This window comes from Podarcis cretensis, assembly GCF_951804945.1.
Source record: "Podarcis cretensis genome assembly, chromosome: 15".
Classification (NCBI taxonomy): Eukaryota; Metazoa; Chordata; class Lepidosauria; order Squamata; family Lacertidae; genus Podarcis; species Podarcis cretensis.
In genome coordinates this window covers 15,246,573-15,263,301 of record NC_137185.1, presented here as the reverse complement: position 1 = coordinate 15,263,301, position 16,729 = coordinate 15,246,573, and the positions used below count along the sequence as shown (strand labels likewise).

General features: G+C 49.2%; 1 protein-coding gene across 3 annotated transcripts in view; it reads right to left on the bottom strand.

The window, feature by feature from the left end:
• Positions 1-16,729, bottom strand: part of RNF43 (ring finger protein 43) — a 51,646-nt gene that overhangs the window by 11,051 nt on the left and 23,866 nt on the right. For all 3 annotated transcript variants that reach the window (XR_013833686.1, XM_079955977.1, XM_079955978.1), the window contains exons 2-5: positions 10,273-10,395; positions 4,299-4,373; positions 1,585-1,716; positions 1,171-1,272 (exon numbers count right to left, since the gene is read on the bottom strand). Coding sequence is in view for 2 of the 3 variants with exons in the window: in XM_079955977.1 (XP_079812103.1) it covers positions 1,171-1,272; positions 1,585-1,716; positions 4,299-4,373; positions 10,273-10,395 (432 nt within the window). In the remaining variant the exon portion in view is untranslated. The remainder of the gene's footprint in view (positions 1-1,170; positions 1,273-1,584; positions 1,717-4,298; positions 4,374-10,272; positions 10,396-16,729) is intronic.

The window sequence follows — 16,729 nt, the reverse complement described above, 5'->3', positions numbered from 1 at the left end:
TCTTAAGTGAGATGGGCGCACAACCCCAGAGTCTGTCAAGACTGGCCCGTATGGGCAGGGGTACCTTTACCTTTTTAATAATAATAATAATAATATTTTTTAATTTATACCCCGCCCTCCCCAGCCAAGGCCAGGCTCAGAGCGGCTATGTACATGTTCTTGTTTCGGGTCAAAGATACATACTTCAGGAGTCTTGCAACAGCAAGCTGCATGACTCCAATATATACAAATAGCATCTACAGTGGTGCCTCGCAAGACGAAATTAATTCGTTCCGCGAGTTTTTTCGTCTTGCGATTTTTTTGTCTTGCGAAGCACGGACTTTGGAAAAGCTTCAAAAATCACCAAAGTCTTCAAAAACCTCAAAAAAGGCTACCACACCGCGTGCTATGAGTTGCTCCTCGAAGTGAATGCACGGTTTTAAGAAAAAGTAAACAAACTTGCAACAAAGGAAACAAACTTGCAAGACGTTTTCATCTTGCGAAGCAAGCCCATAGGGAAATCCGTCTTGCGAAGCAACTCAAAAAACGAAAAACTCTTTCGTTTTGCGAGTTTTTCGTCTTTCGAGGCATTCGTCTTGCGAGGTACCACTGTATATTATACTAATAGGGCCACTGCACATTTTAAGCACATGACACCCCACCAGTCCTGGGAATTGTACTTTTTTTTTTTTAAGGGTTGCTGCAAACACCAACTCTGTGAAAGGCAAACTACATTTCTCAGGATTCTTTGGGGGAAGCCACGTGCTATAAATGTGTGCTGAATATACAGTACACAGCTAGTGTGGATCTGCCCTAAATAATACAGAAGATTAACAACCGGAACATTTTGCAAGCACAAAATCCCCTATTCATTGACTCTTGCCTTGTTGGAAATACGCTGATTGATTGACTGATTCCATATCTTTACTGCCCTTCCTCCCATGGGAGCTCCGAGCAGGCAACAGTATTAAAATAAAACCTTTAAAAATGCATTTCTAAAATCAAAAATACAAAGCAATACCAGCTGCAGAAATTTCAGTAAACATTCATGTCTCAAGCAGGTGGGTCTGGGACTCTACCGGTCCCTGATCTGAGCAAGGCATGAAGGATATTGGCACAGATAGATAGGGGCTCTTGGGAAGCAGTTTGGGGTGTCCAGAATAGGACTGGCATCTGTCCAAGGGCTCTTACCCGATCTCTGCTTGGCTGACAACGAGTACGGACAATGAAGATTAAAACGATCACCAGAACGGTGCTCATGACAGTGAGGAGTATCCAGACATCATAGTCGGGCTGTTGGAGAGAGAAGAGGTTAGATAAGCCCTACCTGGTTTAGCTCCAGGCTATCTGAAGGACTGTCTTCTCCCATACAAACCGGCTCAGGCTCTGGGATCTTTGGGGGATGCTCTTCTTTTGATCCCGCCACCCTCACAAGCCTACTTGGTGGGGACATGGGAGGGGGCCTTCTCGGTGGCTGCACCCAAGCTTTGGAACTCTCGTGCACCTGGAGCCCGCAAGAGGGCGCCACTTCTTGCAAGGCTGATTTTGGCCCAGTGCAGAGAGGGGTCGAGAGAGGTGCAGCAGTGGGGCTAAGTAAGAACTCACCCAGGCCGCCATCTCCTTCACCTCAATCTTCACGTGGGCTTCTCGGTTGTTGTTCACCACGCCCATCAGCAGCTCGGCGTCGTGGCCCCAAATCAAAACAACGGGGTGACTGAGCCCTCGCGGATTTCTCAGCTGTGGAGAGACAACCTTTGAGGTGAGAGCTGCATGTCACCAGGTGCCACGGATCGATGTGTTGGGCACTGGGAACCCCACTCCACACCCTAGTTGATAGGCTTGAGGAAAACTCCAGGAATCCATCCAGCCAACAGCCCAGGCAAGGCCTAGGTTTGAGATTCGAAGTTCTGCTGTGGCCTTGCCCAACCCAGCAAAAAAATGTGTGCATGGGTAACCTGGGAGTTTTTTGTGAGGAGAAGCACAGCTGCCATGTATTTTGATGCCTGAGGCCGAGAATTAAGAACGTAAGAAGAGCCTGCTGGATCAGGCCAAGAGGGGGCCCATCTAGTCCAGCCTCCTATTCTCACAGCGGTGAAGCAGATATCCCACTCGGAAGCAAGCAGGATCCGAGCACAAGAGCCCGCTCTTCTCCTGTGGTTTCCAGCAACTGACATTCAGAAGCATTGCTGCCTCAGACCATGAAGGCAGAGCATAGCCATTATGGCTAGTAACCACCAATAAACCTGTCCAGTTTTTGAAAGCCATCCAAGTTGGTGGCCATCACTGCCTCCGGTGGCAGGGAGTTCCACAAGTTACCGCAACTAAGTGTTGAATGAAGAAGTCAGGTTTCTCTCTGTGTGTGTGTGTGTCTCGAATTTTCCACAAATCTGGATCTGGAGTGGAAATTCCCTGATGGTAACCTGGGGATATTTGAGCCCCGGCACTTCTTGCAGAGCTGGAGATTGTGCTTCCTACACACCGCCGGGTTTCATTACAGGAAAACACCAGGCCAAAACACCAGGCCGAAACGAGGCCGCATGCCTCAGGTGGAAGAACTTGGGCACTGCCATGTGTTGGAGGCACAGAGTCAGTGGTTTCATTTACATTTTCCCTGCCTGGGGGGTGAGAAAGCTGGGGATAGGGACTTCTGTGCCTCGGGCAGTGAAATGTTCTGGGCAGGTCTGCCTACCATCTCCTCTGGATCCTCATTGCTCACACAAGCAGAAGTTTAAAAGGCTGAGCTTGGCAAACCAGTCATCCATCATTCAGAAGAAACACTCCCTCTCCTTAGGAACTGGGAGTCAGTGTGGTGTAGTGGTTAGTGTGTCAGACTAGGATCTTGGAGGCCAGGGTTCGAATCCTTGAAGCTTACTAGGTGACCTTGGGCCAGTCACTGCCTCTCAGCTTAACCTACCTCACAGGGTTCTTGTGGGCATTACATGAGGAGAACTCACGGAGGAAAAGGTGCGATATAAATGCAATAAATAAATAAATACACTGATAATAACAACAGCATGGCTTTCCCTAGCTGAGCTTCCCTAGCTGTGCTTTTCTGTTCAGGGGCTGTCATGCCATTCCTTCTCATATCTATCTGCATGTCTAGCAATCAACACACACACCGTCACGGGAAAGGACAAAGAATCTCAGGGCAAAGAGACCCAGAAGCAAAGGAGCTGAGAAGGTGAGCGGCCACCTGGACAGGTAGACTGCAGCGACACAGCGGAGGAGCAATGCCTGAGCTAAGGAAGAGATCAGGTCCAAAGGCAGGAACAAAAGAGCTTGTGTGAAGCCAACTGGTTTGAAAACTTGGGGCTTCTTTTGGGTCAGCGTTGGTAGCTCAGTTGGTTAGAGTGTGGTACAGACGACGCCGAGGTTGGAGGTTCAACCTGCATATGGGAGAGCTGTGTATTCTTGCATTGCAGGGGGTTGGATCATGGGAAGGCAAACTAAGGCCCAGGGGACGGATCCGGCCCAACCGCCTTCTAAATCTGGCCTGCGAACAGTGCGGGAATCAGCATGTTTTTCCATGAGTAGAATGCGTCCTTTTATTTAAAATGCATCTCTGGGTTATTTGTGGGGCTTGCCTGGTGTTTTTACATGAGTAGAATGTGTGCTTTTTATTTAAAATGATCTCTGGGTTATTTGTGGGGCATAGGAATTCACACACACACACACACACACACACACACACACACCCGAAATATAGTCTGGTCCCTCACAAGGTCTGAGGGACAGTGGACCGGCCCCCTGCTGAAAACTTTGCTGACCCCTGGACTAGATGATCATCAGGGTCCCTTTCAGCTCTGAAATCCTATGGTTTAAGCGCATGACACCCCACCAGTCTTGGGAATTGTCCTTTTTTTTTAGGGTTGCTGCCAAACACCAACTCTGTGAGAGGCAAACTACATTTCCCAGGATTCTTTGGGGGAAGCCATGTGCCTTAAACACGTGCTGAATATACAGTACATAGCTAGTTTGGATCTGCCCTAAATATTACAGAAGATTAACAACAGGAACATTTTGCAAACAGAAAATCCAAAATCCATTGACTCTTGCCTTGGTGAGCAGCAGTGAGGGAAGGTTCATCAGGGGGAACAGGGAGCTGCTCAAAAAGGATAGTCTGCTCTCATCCAGCCCTCACCCAGCCTCTCCTCCTCCTCCTTAGTCTTAGTGTTGCCCCTTGTAGATCTCAGCAGAGAAGAGGATGGGGACAACACTAGACTTAGTTGGCTCTGCCTGCCATTGGCTCTGGCGCCACCTGCTGTTGGCCTCCTGGCAAAATTGTGAAAAATGAGAGAGGGAGACAGCAGACTCCTTACCTGGTCGACAGCACTTTGGTCATCAGTGATGTCAAAGAGGACGGCGCGAGCTCCTCTCTCTCCCGCCAGCTTGGCCTGTCCAAAGAGAGCAAAGGGGAATCAGGGAATCATAGAATGGAAGAGTTGGAAGGGGCCCAAAGGGGAATCTAGTAAAACTCCCTGTAGTGCAGGACTTACAGGGAGGGCGCAGGTGGCCTGCTGAGTGGTTGTGGTCCCCTGGGCAAGTGTATCACGGCCTGAGCAGCAGCAGTGGGGGGGGGACGTTTCCAGCCTGAGGGCCACATTCCCTTCTTGGCAGCCTTATGGGGGCCGCATGCCAGGAATGGTTGGTGCCGGAGGCAAACGTGGGTGGAGCAGCGAATGTGAAGTTTACTTTTGTACAGCAGGTGTGTTTTTCCTCTCTCACACCCACCCACCCTCTGTGCCCTCCTTCCAAGCAAGCCAGAGTTGAAGGACACATCCCAGGCAGGCGAAAACACCCAAGGAGGGTGTGGCCAGGAGAGATCCCTGAGGGCCACATACAAAGTCCTGAAGGGCCTGACGTTTCCCCCCAACCACAATGCTCTTCTGGTGTCAGGCGGAACCTAGGCCAGCCCAAGACACTTTGTCGCCTGAGGCAGCCGCATTCCCAGCTGCACTCCACAAACAGAAGCCAGCCAGACTCCAAGTTGCCTCTTCCTTCAGTGCCGGCAACTGGTCAGCATCCCCTGGCATGCCTGAGGGCAGCCAGTCGGTTGAAAGACGCCATCTTTGCTCAGAGTCCTTCAAGACCTGCCTCTCAGGATGCCTGCAGACCCTTGAAGCGGCGTATTGCCTAGGATTTCTTTTCCGTTGGGGTCAAGATCTAATTTTGGAGATGTTGATTTTGATGTTACGGATATTAATTTTTGGTCTCCTTATTTTAATATCTCATTTTGACTTATGTGGGGATGGTTTAATTTCGCCGCGTACATTTTGAAGTGCTTTTATTTATCGCCTGCGGCTACTTTTGTTATAATTTGGCAGTCATAGAAAGCTTTTCATGTTGCAAGCCTCCTTGAACATGGTTTTAACCATGGAGGGCTCTTGACTCCCTGCCCTGCTCATGGAGGGCTTCCCAGATACTGTCCTTTCTTGGGAACAAGACACTGGGCTTTGGTGAAAACCAGCAAGTTGGTTCTTTGATTATCCCAGGCTAATAAAGTCATTTCCTTTGTTTTGCATATACATAATACAACTGCAGAATTGCTCGACAGGCTAGCGAACAAGCCTCCCCATGCTAGCTGGTTTAAAAATGTTCAACATTTTCCCAATGATACATTCTTCAATGCACAGTTTATTATTCTTGTGGGGCTTTTGGGTAGAATGATAATAATCTGTTATTAGTAGGGTCGTTTTTCCTTTATTCCCCTCTCTGACCCTGATTCTCTTATGACACTGGTTTAAAAATGTTAAAATAGGAAAGAGAGAGAGCCGTGGGGTCGGCGGTTGAACTTGATTCCCACCCCAGCTGTTACCCCCCTGGGCAGAAAGCTGAACCCAGCAAACCTGGGTTGAGAGAGAGAAAGCCTTTGCTGTGATTTTCTCCTTGCAGGGGGTTGTGCTCAATGACCCTGGGGGGATCCCTTCGCACTCTACAATTTTCTGGTTCTCATTTGGCAGGAGAAAGGTAGGAAAGCCACCATTCTCTGTCTCTGTGCAATGCACAAAGCAGACCCCAAGAGGGAGAAAGCAATGCCCGTTTCCCTGCCTCCTGGTGGGCCAGAGCTCTGCCACCCCTCGCTGAGGGCTAGCCAGGTGTGGCAACGACAACGGTGTTCCAAGGAGGGCTGTTGTTGCCAGCCAGCCAGCCGGCCCCCTCCCCTCCCCTCTGCTCCCTGCCCTGCCCTGTCTGCAGGAACAAAGGGCTGCTCTGTGCTGCTCCTGCCTTTGGTGGAGCAAAGCGCCCTCACCCTGCAAACGCCTGGCACTCCCGGGCCTACCTCAAGTCCCCTTCCGCCCTCCCTGGCCAGCCGGCTCACCTGCCTCCCTCCCCCGCCTCCCATTGGCACTGGATCCCCGCCAGGCCCCAGAGAAACCACCCGCTTGGCTCCACATCAAAGCCGGGGATTGGGAAGCGTAGGCCAGCCTCGCCGCAGCCCGGGGCAGCCTGAGCTGTTCCGTCAGGGCCTCTCGCCAGCCCTGGTGCGGAGAGGGAGCCGGGGCGGGAGGCCTGCCTTCAGACGGAGGCAGCAAACAAAACAGAGGCCTGCCGCAGATCCCCAACTCTGCCTCGCGCCTCCTTCTCAGGGCCCACCAAAGGGAACCTCTGCACATGCTCAGAGGCACTCACAGGTGGTTGTTTTTTTTGCTCACTCTAGGATCTCCAGGGACAGAAAAGTCGGCTCTGGAGCAGAGCTGTATCTCAAGGCATAGGGCACTCCGAACATGACCGGAGGCAGGGCACAGACGACAGGTTATCGTTGTTATTGTTGTTCTTAATAGTGGTGTGGTGTAGTGGTTAGAATATCAGGCCATGACTCCAGAGAGACCAGGGTTTGAATCCCCGCTCATACGTGGCGCTCGCTAGGTGCCTCTCAGCCTAGCCAACCTCACAGGGTTGTCGTGCAGATTAAAATGAGGAAGAGGGAGAACAGTGCACAGGCCGCCTTGAGTGCCTTGGAGAGGAAAAGGTGGGGTATAAATGCAATAATAAATAAATTTAATGCATTTATAGCCCACTCATCTCCCAAACTGAGACTTGAGGCAGCTGGCAAACTTCCAAGGCATCACTACGAAACACGAAGCAGTAGAATCCGTAGTTAAAAAGGCATGAAAACACACATTTAAATCCAGCATCAAAGTACTTTGCCCTGATGGAAGTGCCCGGTGCTGATACTAGAGCTGGTTCTCTCTGCACATGCTCAGGAGTACTGATGGAGATCATGCTGCTGCAAGGCTCAGAGCTGTTCCTTTGGGGGGGGATTACGGGGATGGGGTTTCAGATCAGGAATGGCGTTCCCAGCCCTTGACAACTGGTGGTTTGCACTGGGCCTTCTCTTCCGTGGGACGACACGTGGCAACTCCTCCTCTCCGCCGGGGAAATTTAATGCAAAGGGCAGCCTGTAATCTACATTCTTCTGCAGATGGAAAGGGGTGGGGGTTCGGAAGGAGGGCGAGGAGGAACTGAGCAGCCCAGATCTTGTTGCTAAGAAATGCTGGCAGAGAGAGAGGGCCTCTCCTGGGCTGTGCCAGACCCATCTTAGAGGGAGACAGAGAGAGAGGCTGGCGGGTGGCACTCCTGGCTTACGCCCTCCCTGCAATTAGACACACACCGCAACTAACCCAACAGCTCCTCTCTCTTCCCAAACCCAGGGAACTCTGAAGCCCAGAAGGGCCTCCCAATTTGTTTCCCAGAAACCTTTCTGCTGCCAGAGTTAGGAAAGAGCCAGTGGTTAGGACCTGGGAGAGACCAGGTTCAAATCCCGTCACGTACCCAGTTGACAGCTCACTGCCTGTGATTTTGGGAGCTAGTCACTGCTTCTCACCCTGATCTACCTCACAGGGTTGTTGTGATGAGGTGTTAAAGGAAGAGGTGGGAGAACAATGTATTCCACTTTGAGCTCCAGAGAGAGAAAAAGGAGAGATATGAACGCAATTTAAAAATGCAATGAATTGGGTTTTGCAGCCTGTCCAGGTAACTCTCCCAGGGTGTTGTGGAAAGAAACAGCAACCTAGAAGAGGGCCCATCCACTCCAGGAAATTTATTTCTTTACTTGCTGCATATACATGGTTCTCCCCTTTCTCATTTAATACCCACAACAACAACCCTGTGAGGTAGGTTAGTTTGAGAAGCAGTGACTGGCCTCTTTCCCCCATGCCACCCGTCATTTTTTAAGCATCTGCCATGCTGCTTCGGGCTCTCCTTTTCTCTAAACTAAAAAGTCCTGAATGCTGCAACCATTCCTCATCCCCTCATCTCCACTGGATCATTTTTGCTGGCCCTTTTCGGAACCTTTTCCAACCCTGCCATATCCTCTTTGAGGTGAGGCAGCCAGAACGATGCACAGTACAGAAAGCTTTCTCTCAGCCAGCGGAGGGTCGGTCGGGGGTGTGTGTGTGTGTGTGTGAGAGAGAGAGAGAGAGAGAGAGAGAGAGAGAGAGAGAGAGCCCTCTTCACCCTTTCTAAGCTCCACACAGTCTCACGCCCAGATCCTGGGATGGAAGTAGTTAACTGCTGCCTGGTTAGGAAGGAAGAGAGGAAGTCTGATTAGCAAAGTGCAGGGCCTGAACGATCTTAGCTCATGCCTCTGCCGGCTGCCTTTGATCTGGGCTTCCTTGGAGTGCGTGTGCAAGCAGGTACCTGCCAGAATAACTCCAGCAAGCTGGCTTGGCAGTTGCAGAGCCTGCCTCGAGCGAAGGGGTTGGAGGTCAGCAGCAGAGTTTCCCAGCTGGGAGATCAAAGGTGGAGGCGGCACTTTCGGGCTCCAGGGTTACCCTCGGAGAAAGAACCACACCACCCTCATGAAAAAACAACGGAAGGCTCAAGGTTGCCATGAAGCGACCCACACGAACGCGGCCCTTTTCTACCAGCAACTAAAAATCCCCCAAAGGGTGGATTAACACTTCTCCAAAATCTCCACTCCCCATCTCCACTCTTACATCCAAATTGCCTTCGCCCCAAACAGAGTCTTCATACAGCAACGCTTAAAGAATCACCGGCGCTGCAGGTAAATCTTTTGGCCAGCTTGCAACTGGCAAGACCTTCGAGCTGAGCTATCCTGCAGCTGCAGATTTGCGGATCCGGCAGATGAGGTCCTGCAGGTGTCCAAGAAACAAGCTTGCTGCTGAAAGCAGGTCTCCCACTTCTCAAGCTGCCAGGGGCACAACTGGTTGCCCACAGCTTCCTTTCCTGGCCACAGGATCGAACCCGTGCTCTGTTTAATAGGAGAGGAACTCTTACACTTGCTTGTGCAGGCAGTGGGGGCCAGGGAAAGGGCTGTTGCAAAGTGTTGCAAAGCGCAGGGGAACAGGCCTTTCGGAGGAACTGCGCCGAATTGCATGAGGTTGGCTGGTGAGCGCATTCCCTTTGATCCACTAAGCTCCGCTCTTGGGGCTTAGCAGGAGAAGAAAGAGGCAGCATTCCTGTAGAATATTACGCGGAGCATTTTTTGCAGGTGCAAAGTTCGTAAGAGATTGTTCCACTGAATACAAGAAGAGCCCGCTGGACGGAGCCAAAGGGGCCCATCTAGGCCGCCATCCTGTTCTCACAGCGGCCAAAGCCGCAAGAAGGATCTGAGTGCAACAGCAACACTCCTTTTCTGTAACTTCCAGCAACTGGCATTCAGAAGCATTATTCCCTCCAACCATGGAGGCAGAGCATAGCCATCATAGGCATCAATAGCCTTATTGCCCTCCATGAATTTGTCCAGTCCTCATTGAAAGCCATGCCAGGTGGCAGCCATCACTGCCTCCAGTGGGAGGGAGCTCCTTAAGTTCATAGGACGAGCCTGCTGGATCAGGCCAAGGGTCCAGCTAGCCCAACATTCTGTTCTCACAGTGGTCCCCCAGGTGCCCATGAGAAACCCGAAAGGACCTGAGTGCAGCAGCATCTCTCCCATCCTGCAATTTCCAGCTACTGGCAATGAACTGGGAACAAAGGACTGATCAGGGACTCCATCAGGGATGTTGCCCCAAATTGCACTGCCTTTTCGCAGCAGAAATCCCAAAGAAACAGAGCCTATGAAGAATTGGAGAACTATTTTACCTTGCTTACAGGGAAGCCAGATATACCACAAAGGGCAGCGCTGGAGGGACGCTGGGCCTCTGCCCTCTTAACTTACCCAGAGCCATCTATGCATATAAATTTAGCAGATGGAAATGGAATGCAGATTGGAGCCGCTGTGCTCCTGATTGGCAATATAGGAGTGTGGAAAGCTGATCACGAAGTTTTGCAAAGTGGGAGGAAAGGAGATTGTCAGGTCTGCTCTGATTGCGACGACATGCACACACATACCTTGTTGGCCAAGGACAAGCAGGGGTGGGGATCTCGCTCAGGCCGTTCCAGTTTGACAATGGAGACAAATCCTGGGACCGTGTGCTCATCCTCGCTGGTGTTGCACAGAGACAGGGGGTGGAACTGCGGGGAGAGAAAGGAAGGGGGAATCACCATGGAGATGTGGCAGTGAAAACTGCATTGCAGTATTAGGTGAAGCCACGAGGTATGCAGCAACACTTCAAAGGCAACTAAGTATACAATGTAACAGGCTTGACCTAGAGCTTTGTCAAAATGTCTACCATAGCTATATACCAGAGCCTTCTTGGCATGACTAGAATCCAACTCCCAGAAGCTCCAGCAGCTAGCATGGTGAAGGATATGGGGTGATGGGAGTTGTAGTACAACAACATCTGGAGGGCACTAGTTAGACTTGTTTTATTTGTTTCGTAAAATATATACTTCACTTGATTGGAAAAAAGCCCTCACTGTGGTTTACAAAAGAGATAAAACAATACAATTATCAATGGGAATAATTAATAACAAATTAAGATTTGCAAAAAGTTAAAATAATTATAGACAAAAAGCAGATTAAAACTTGCATCAACTTTCTAAACATCTGGGTAGGCTTGCCCTAACAAAAGTGTTTTTTAGCAGGCACCAAAAAGAGTACAATGAAGGCACCTGCCTGATATCAAGAGGCAGGGAGTTCCAAAGTATAAGTGCTGCCACACTAAAAGATGGATTTCTTGCAAAGGTATTATGTGGCACCAGCAGCAGTGCCAGTTCCGCAGACTGAAGCGGTCAACTGGGTGTATATGGGGTAAGACAGTCTCACAGGCAAAATGGTCCCATGTTGTTATGCACTTTACATACCAAGAGTAAAACCTTGAACTTGACCCACTAGCAAATAGGCACCCAGGACAGATCTCTGAGCAGAGGTGCTATATGCTGATAAGGATCTCTGTCTCTTCAGCAATTGCGCTGCAGCATTTTGCACTAACTGCAGCTTCCAGATCACGCAAGGAAGGCCTCACATAGAGTGGATTGCACTAATGCAATCTCTTGTGGCTCCCAGCAACTGGTATTCAGGAGCATTGCTGCCATTAGAGCCATCAATAGCCTCCATTAATTTGTCCAGTCCTCTTTTAAAGCCATCCAAGTGTGTGGCCATCACTGCCACCTGCAGGAGAGAGTTCCACTGCTCCATCATTCCACTATGTGCTGGAAGCAATGACTGAGGACTCAAGGTCGCTCCAAAGATTAGTTACTGGAATGCCTAGCTAGCTGGTCACAGCAGGTCCTTGGAAGCTCCAGAGGTCCCTCCCTCACAGTGGGAGTCAGTAAACCTCAAGACCGTCCAAAATAACTCTGCTGGCCAGCTATAAGAGGTTGCAGTGCAAGCCATGAAATGAGCCATTTTCACATGGCAGGCACAGTTTATGTGTGCTAATCAGTGTTTAGTCAGCTTTGGAGCGCAACTTGAGCCATTTGCTTCATCGCCCAGAGCTCTCCATAATACCAAATTTGCCACTTGGGCTTTCCCCATGCTGCAGAGGGTGCTCAAAGGCAATTGTGTCAACTGCCTGTTTCACCTCTCCATTCCATAACAAAACCAGGACTCGATCATCAGCTTTCTCCCAGGAACGGCTCGGTTTGATATGATAAGATAGCCATCTTCAAATATTAAAATGGCTGTCCCACGGAAGATGGAGGCAGGTTGTTTCACGCTGCTCCAGAGGGGAGGACCTGATCCAGTGGGTTCAAATGAGAAGAAGGGAGATTCTGATTAAACATCAGGAAGATCTTTCTGACAGTAGGAGCCGTTCGACAGTGGAATGGGCTACGTGAGAAGGTGGCGGACGCTCTTGCATTGAAGATTTTGAAGCAGTTGCATTGCTATCTGCCAGGGATTATTTAGTAGCGATTTCTGCCTTGCAGGGGCATCCCCTGGGGCCCCTACAATTCTATGATTCTATGGTTTCCATCCGCCTCTGAGGGCAGGGCATCCAAACCACTCTTAGAGGGGGGAATTGTTGCTGCGATTCCAAACACCATCTGGTAACAGTTGGTCATCATCAAAAGCCTGAGGGAGAAAAAGAGTGAACTCACTTCCAGTTTAACTGATCCTAGTAATGGATGAAGGGCGGAGCACAAATATTTTTTAACAAATGAGCAAAATAATCCAGTTTACGGGAATTTTCTTGACAGAGCCCACATAGAGAATTCTTTTTGCAGATGAGGTAACTGTTTGCAAGTCACCCACCCACCCAGATGACAAGGACGACATCATCTCATGGTTATGGTTTTGACTAAGCATTTCAGGTTAGAATAATAGAATTGTAGAATTAACACCAAGGGTCATCTAGTCCAACCCCCTTGCAATGCAGGAATTGCAACTAAAGCACCCCTAACAGATGGCCATCCAACCTCTGCTTAGAAACCTCTAAGGAAGGAGTGTCCGCAAGCTCCCGAGGGAGACCATTCCACTATTGAACAGCTCTGACTGTCAAAAAGTTCTTCCTGATGTTTAGTTGGAATCTCCTTTCTTGCAACTCGAAGCCATTGGTTGTGCAAGTTTATCCCAAGTGCTCATAATGGACACTTTGGAATTTCTCGTCCCATTCTTCCTTGGACAGAGATGGCTTTGACTAAGCACCTCAGGGCTTGCAAGTTCATCCTGAAGTGCACTTACTTATTTATTTCATAAATTTTAAGACTGTAAAACAACAACAACCCTCAAAGTGATTTACTTGCCCTGTGGAAGGAGAGCTGGGTCCAGAATCCAAGCTGTCCAGAAGACCCAGGGCTGCTGAGATGTTGTACCTTTGCACCAAAGCTGCCCCCCTGATCTCTAGGGCGTGGGCTACTTGGGGTGTGAGATTTGCTCCTATGATCATTACAACTCTACTCTTTTGGGAGGTGGGGGTTTGGAAATGCAAAATGTTCAGTATGTACATAGGATGCCGAGCCCCTTCAGGGTGGAACGGCCACAGGTATCCAGTAATGTAGTGATGGAGGGCAGAAACTTTTCCGAAATGGAACCTCTTCCCAGCCCTTTATTTTTTCCACGGAAAATTTTCCATTTCACAAGTTCTTTAGCAACCATTTGCAAAATGCCAGCTGCAAATTCAATCTGAGGCAAGTGTGGCCACGTTCAAAGGTTCCCCCTTTGTTTACTAAACGCAAGTAAAATAAACACGCTAATTTAGATTGCTGGCTAGAGCACGGGAAATTCCCCCCCCCCAATACAAATTCCCTGAATTTGCTTAGTGGGGGAGGGATCCAGAAAACCAACACCACAGCCAGTCTATCAATCAATCAATGCAATCCATCGATCAGTCAATTCTGTCTTCACTAGGGTATCTGGAGTCCGGAAAGGAAAGAAAACCAAGAAGAAATGGGTGGGGAGAAAGGGTGCTCCATCGGTCACCTCCCCCCAAGCCCCAAATATTTGCAGAAAATGCCAGTCTCATCAGACCTCCTCTCCCTCACCTGTCACCTGGGGGAAGTCAGTCCATCTTGCTACCTCAGTGGGAGAGATGGGAAACAAGAGACCCACTCCATCTACTTTGCTGGAGACACAGCTCCCATCAGGCACCTCCTGGCCCCCAAACTGTGCCAGCTAGACATTATAGCAACTATTTAGAAATCAGTACCCAAGTTTTGATTTTTCCTCTTCCCTCCTTGTCCCTCTTCCCTCGTGTGCCATGTATTTATTTATTTTTTAGATTGTAAGCCTGCAGAGTAGGGACTCTCTTGTTTTTATTGTACGTCAGTTGCTCTCGGAGACTTTTAGGAGCTGGGTACAAACACTGTCAATGAATGAATGAATGAATGCTGGGGGCAGGGGCCATCTGCCTCACATCTGCTTTCCTGGGCCGCCTTGTCTGTTAGACCAAAGGTGAGCTCGCACCTGCTTCCAGGACCTTGGCAAAGGATCAAGGGATATCTCTCTTCCACTGGAAGCCTGATAGCACCACTCTCCTCTCCCGCTTCGCTCCATGGTTGGTTAAGGGGAAACTGGCACAAGCTTTTATAGAGGAGCTCTTCCGAGTGGACAGCTTATCTTCACTCCCAGCGGGGATGCAATCTGCGACATGAAGGGGCTGGACCCAGGCTGCGTAAACACCAAGGCAGGAGGAGAAGGCTATGGATGGCTCCACAGTCAGAGGCAGCAACGCTTCTGAATGCCAGTAGCTGGAAGAGGGCTCTGATGCTCGAATCCTGATTGCAGGTTTCCCATAGACATCTGGCAGGCACAGGGGTGCCAGCTATAGGGGGCGGAAGGGGCTTCAGCCCCCTCAATATTTGTGAGCAAGGGGGGTTGAGCTCCCCCCCCCCCAATATTGAGGGGGCTGTCATGCCCCGCCACTGCCAGGAGAGCACTCATGCACCAGGCAAGGGTGGCATGGAGGGTGAAGATCACGCTCCACGTTCCCTACCCCCTGCTGTTGCTGGGAGATTGCTGGTGCGGCGGGTGGGGGCAGACCTGTCACATGATGCCGTGCCCCCTCAATGCGGGGGCAAGTTGGCACCCCTCAGTGGGAGAGGCAGCTATAACAGCAAGATGCTGGGGTAGATGGGCCATTGGCCTGAACCAGCAGGACTCCTTCGTATCCATTTATTTATTTATATGCAATAAGCCTCTGATGAGATTAAGGTGGTGAACAATGTTCTCGTCCTCATGTTTAGCCTCACAACAACCCTGTGAGGTAGGCTGACTGGCCTCCAAGGTCACCCAGTGAGCTTTGTGGCCGAGGAAGGGATTTGAACCCTGGTCTCTCCCTGGTCTGGTCCAACCACTGTGCCATGCTGGCTCTCGTTTCTACATGTGTCCATAAAAAAATTGCTCCCTCCCCTGTTCCATTTCTGCATTAATCTGATTTTAACAAAAAAAGATCTGCACAGAAATCTATATTGAAATATGTGTTTCAACCCACATTTATGTATTTTATCTCAGTATATGCCTTCCTAAATGTATTTCAACCTAACATACACACTTTAAATGTGTTTTAAAAGAGCATTTTCACACATGGACTTAATAGGAATTAACCCATTTGAATAATGCAATGCAGATTCTTAATGTATATTCTACTTTTGTTTTAATGACACATTTTTTACTGATAGCCGCCCTGGGCTCTCATGAGAGGAAGGGCTGACTGAGTAAAAGGAATTATAATAGTTTATTTTTCCTCTCCCTTCGGCTTATGAGAGGCCAGAGTGGTTAATAGTAAAAGTGCAGCATTATTACTACTAATAATAATCATAATGCCAAATTTGCAGAAGTGTGAAAAGGTAATTACAAGATACACTCATGAGAAAAATGCATTGTTATTACTATTATTATTGCAACATTTGCAGGCGTGTGAAAAGGAAATGACATCCCGATTTTCACATTAGTCCAAATCTGGTCAGATTGCATCAGAACTCACAGAGACTGAGTTTTTTGAGGTTCACCCTTCCAGATACAGAATGCACTTCGGAACTGAGAGTGCCCATTTTCACGGAGGGGAAACTGAGGTTGAATACTTGAGGCCGGACAACGGGTCAGGGGAATTATGTCAAAATCAAAATCCAGTGGTACCATGAGGGGACAAATTCCATCTGATACTTTCAGCGGCCACCTTGGCACTGATGCCCACAGGATTAGGCCGGGAAGGTCAATCAGTAATGTGTCAGTAAGTGAAAAGAATCAGGACATCAAAATGCCAAAGATGGAGGAAGGATGGCTAAAGGAGGCTTTAACCATAGATTATTAGGCAGGGTCTGAGGCAAGCTATTGGGCAGGTTATTAGGCAGAGTCTGAGCCATGTTACAGTGGTACCTCGGGTTAAGTACTTAATTCGTTCCGGAGGTCCGTACTTAACCTGAAACTGTTCTTAACCTGAGGTACCACTTTAGCTAATGGGGCATCCCGCTGCCACTGCGCCACCGGAGCACGATTTCTGTTCTCATCCTGAAGCAAAGTTCTTAACCCGGGCTACTATTTCTAGGTTAGTGGAGTCTGTAACCTGAAAATTGGGGAGAGCAACGAGTCCCACTGGGGCAAGGGGTTTCCCCAATCAGCTCGGGGTGGTGGTCAGGAGAACCCCCAGAACTGTGTACAGTACTTGGGGATGGGCAGATGGGAAGTCCTTCCATCTGGCCAGCAGAAATGTTTGCAATGCTTGAACCTGTGGAATGAGCTTAGTACTAATTTTTAGGATATTTCATTTGGGGGATTAATCAGGAAAGTAACCAAGTTCCAGGATGATTACGGTAGCAATAACTACAACAATAATAGCATACAATGGATGGAATTAACAAGAATGAGTTCCAGGTTTGAACATAATCAATGAAAATAGGTGCTGGAGCTAAGTCTCAGCAGCCATTTAAGGCATGCAGTTCAAACCCTGGCAGCATCTTTTAAAAAAAAATATTGTGTTTATATCCCACCTTCTCCTCCAAGGAGCTCAAAGGGGCATATGTGGTTCTG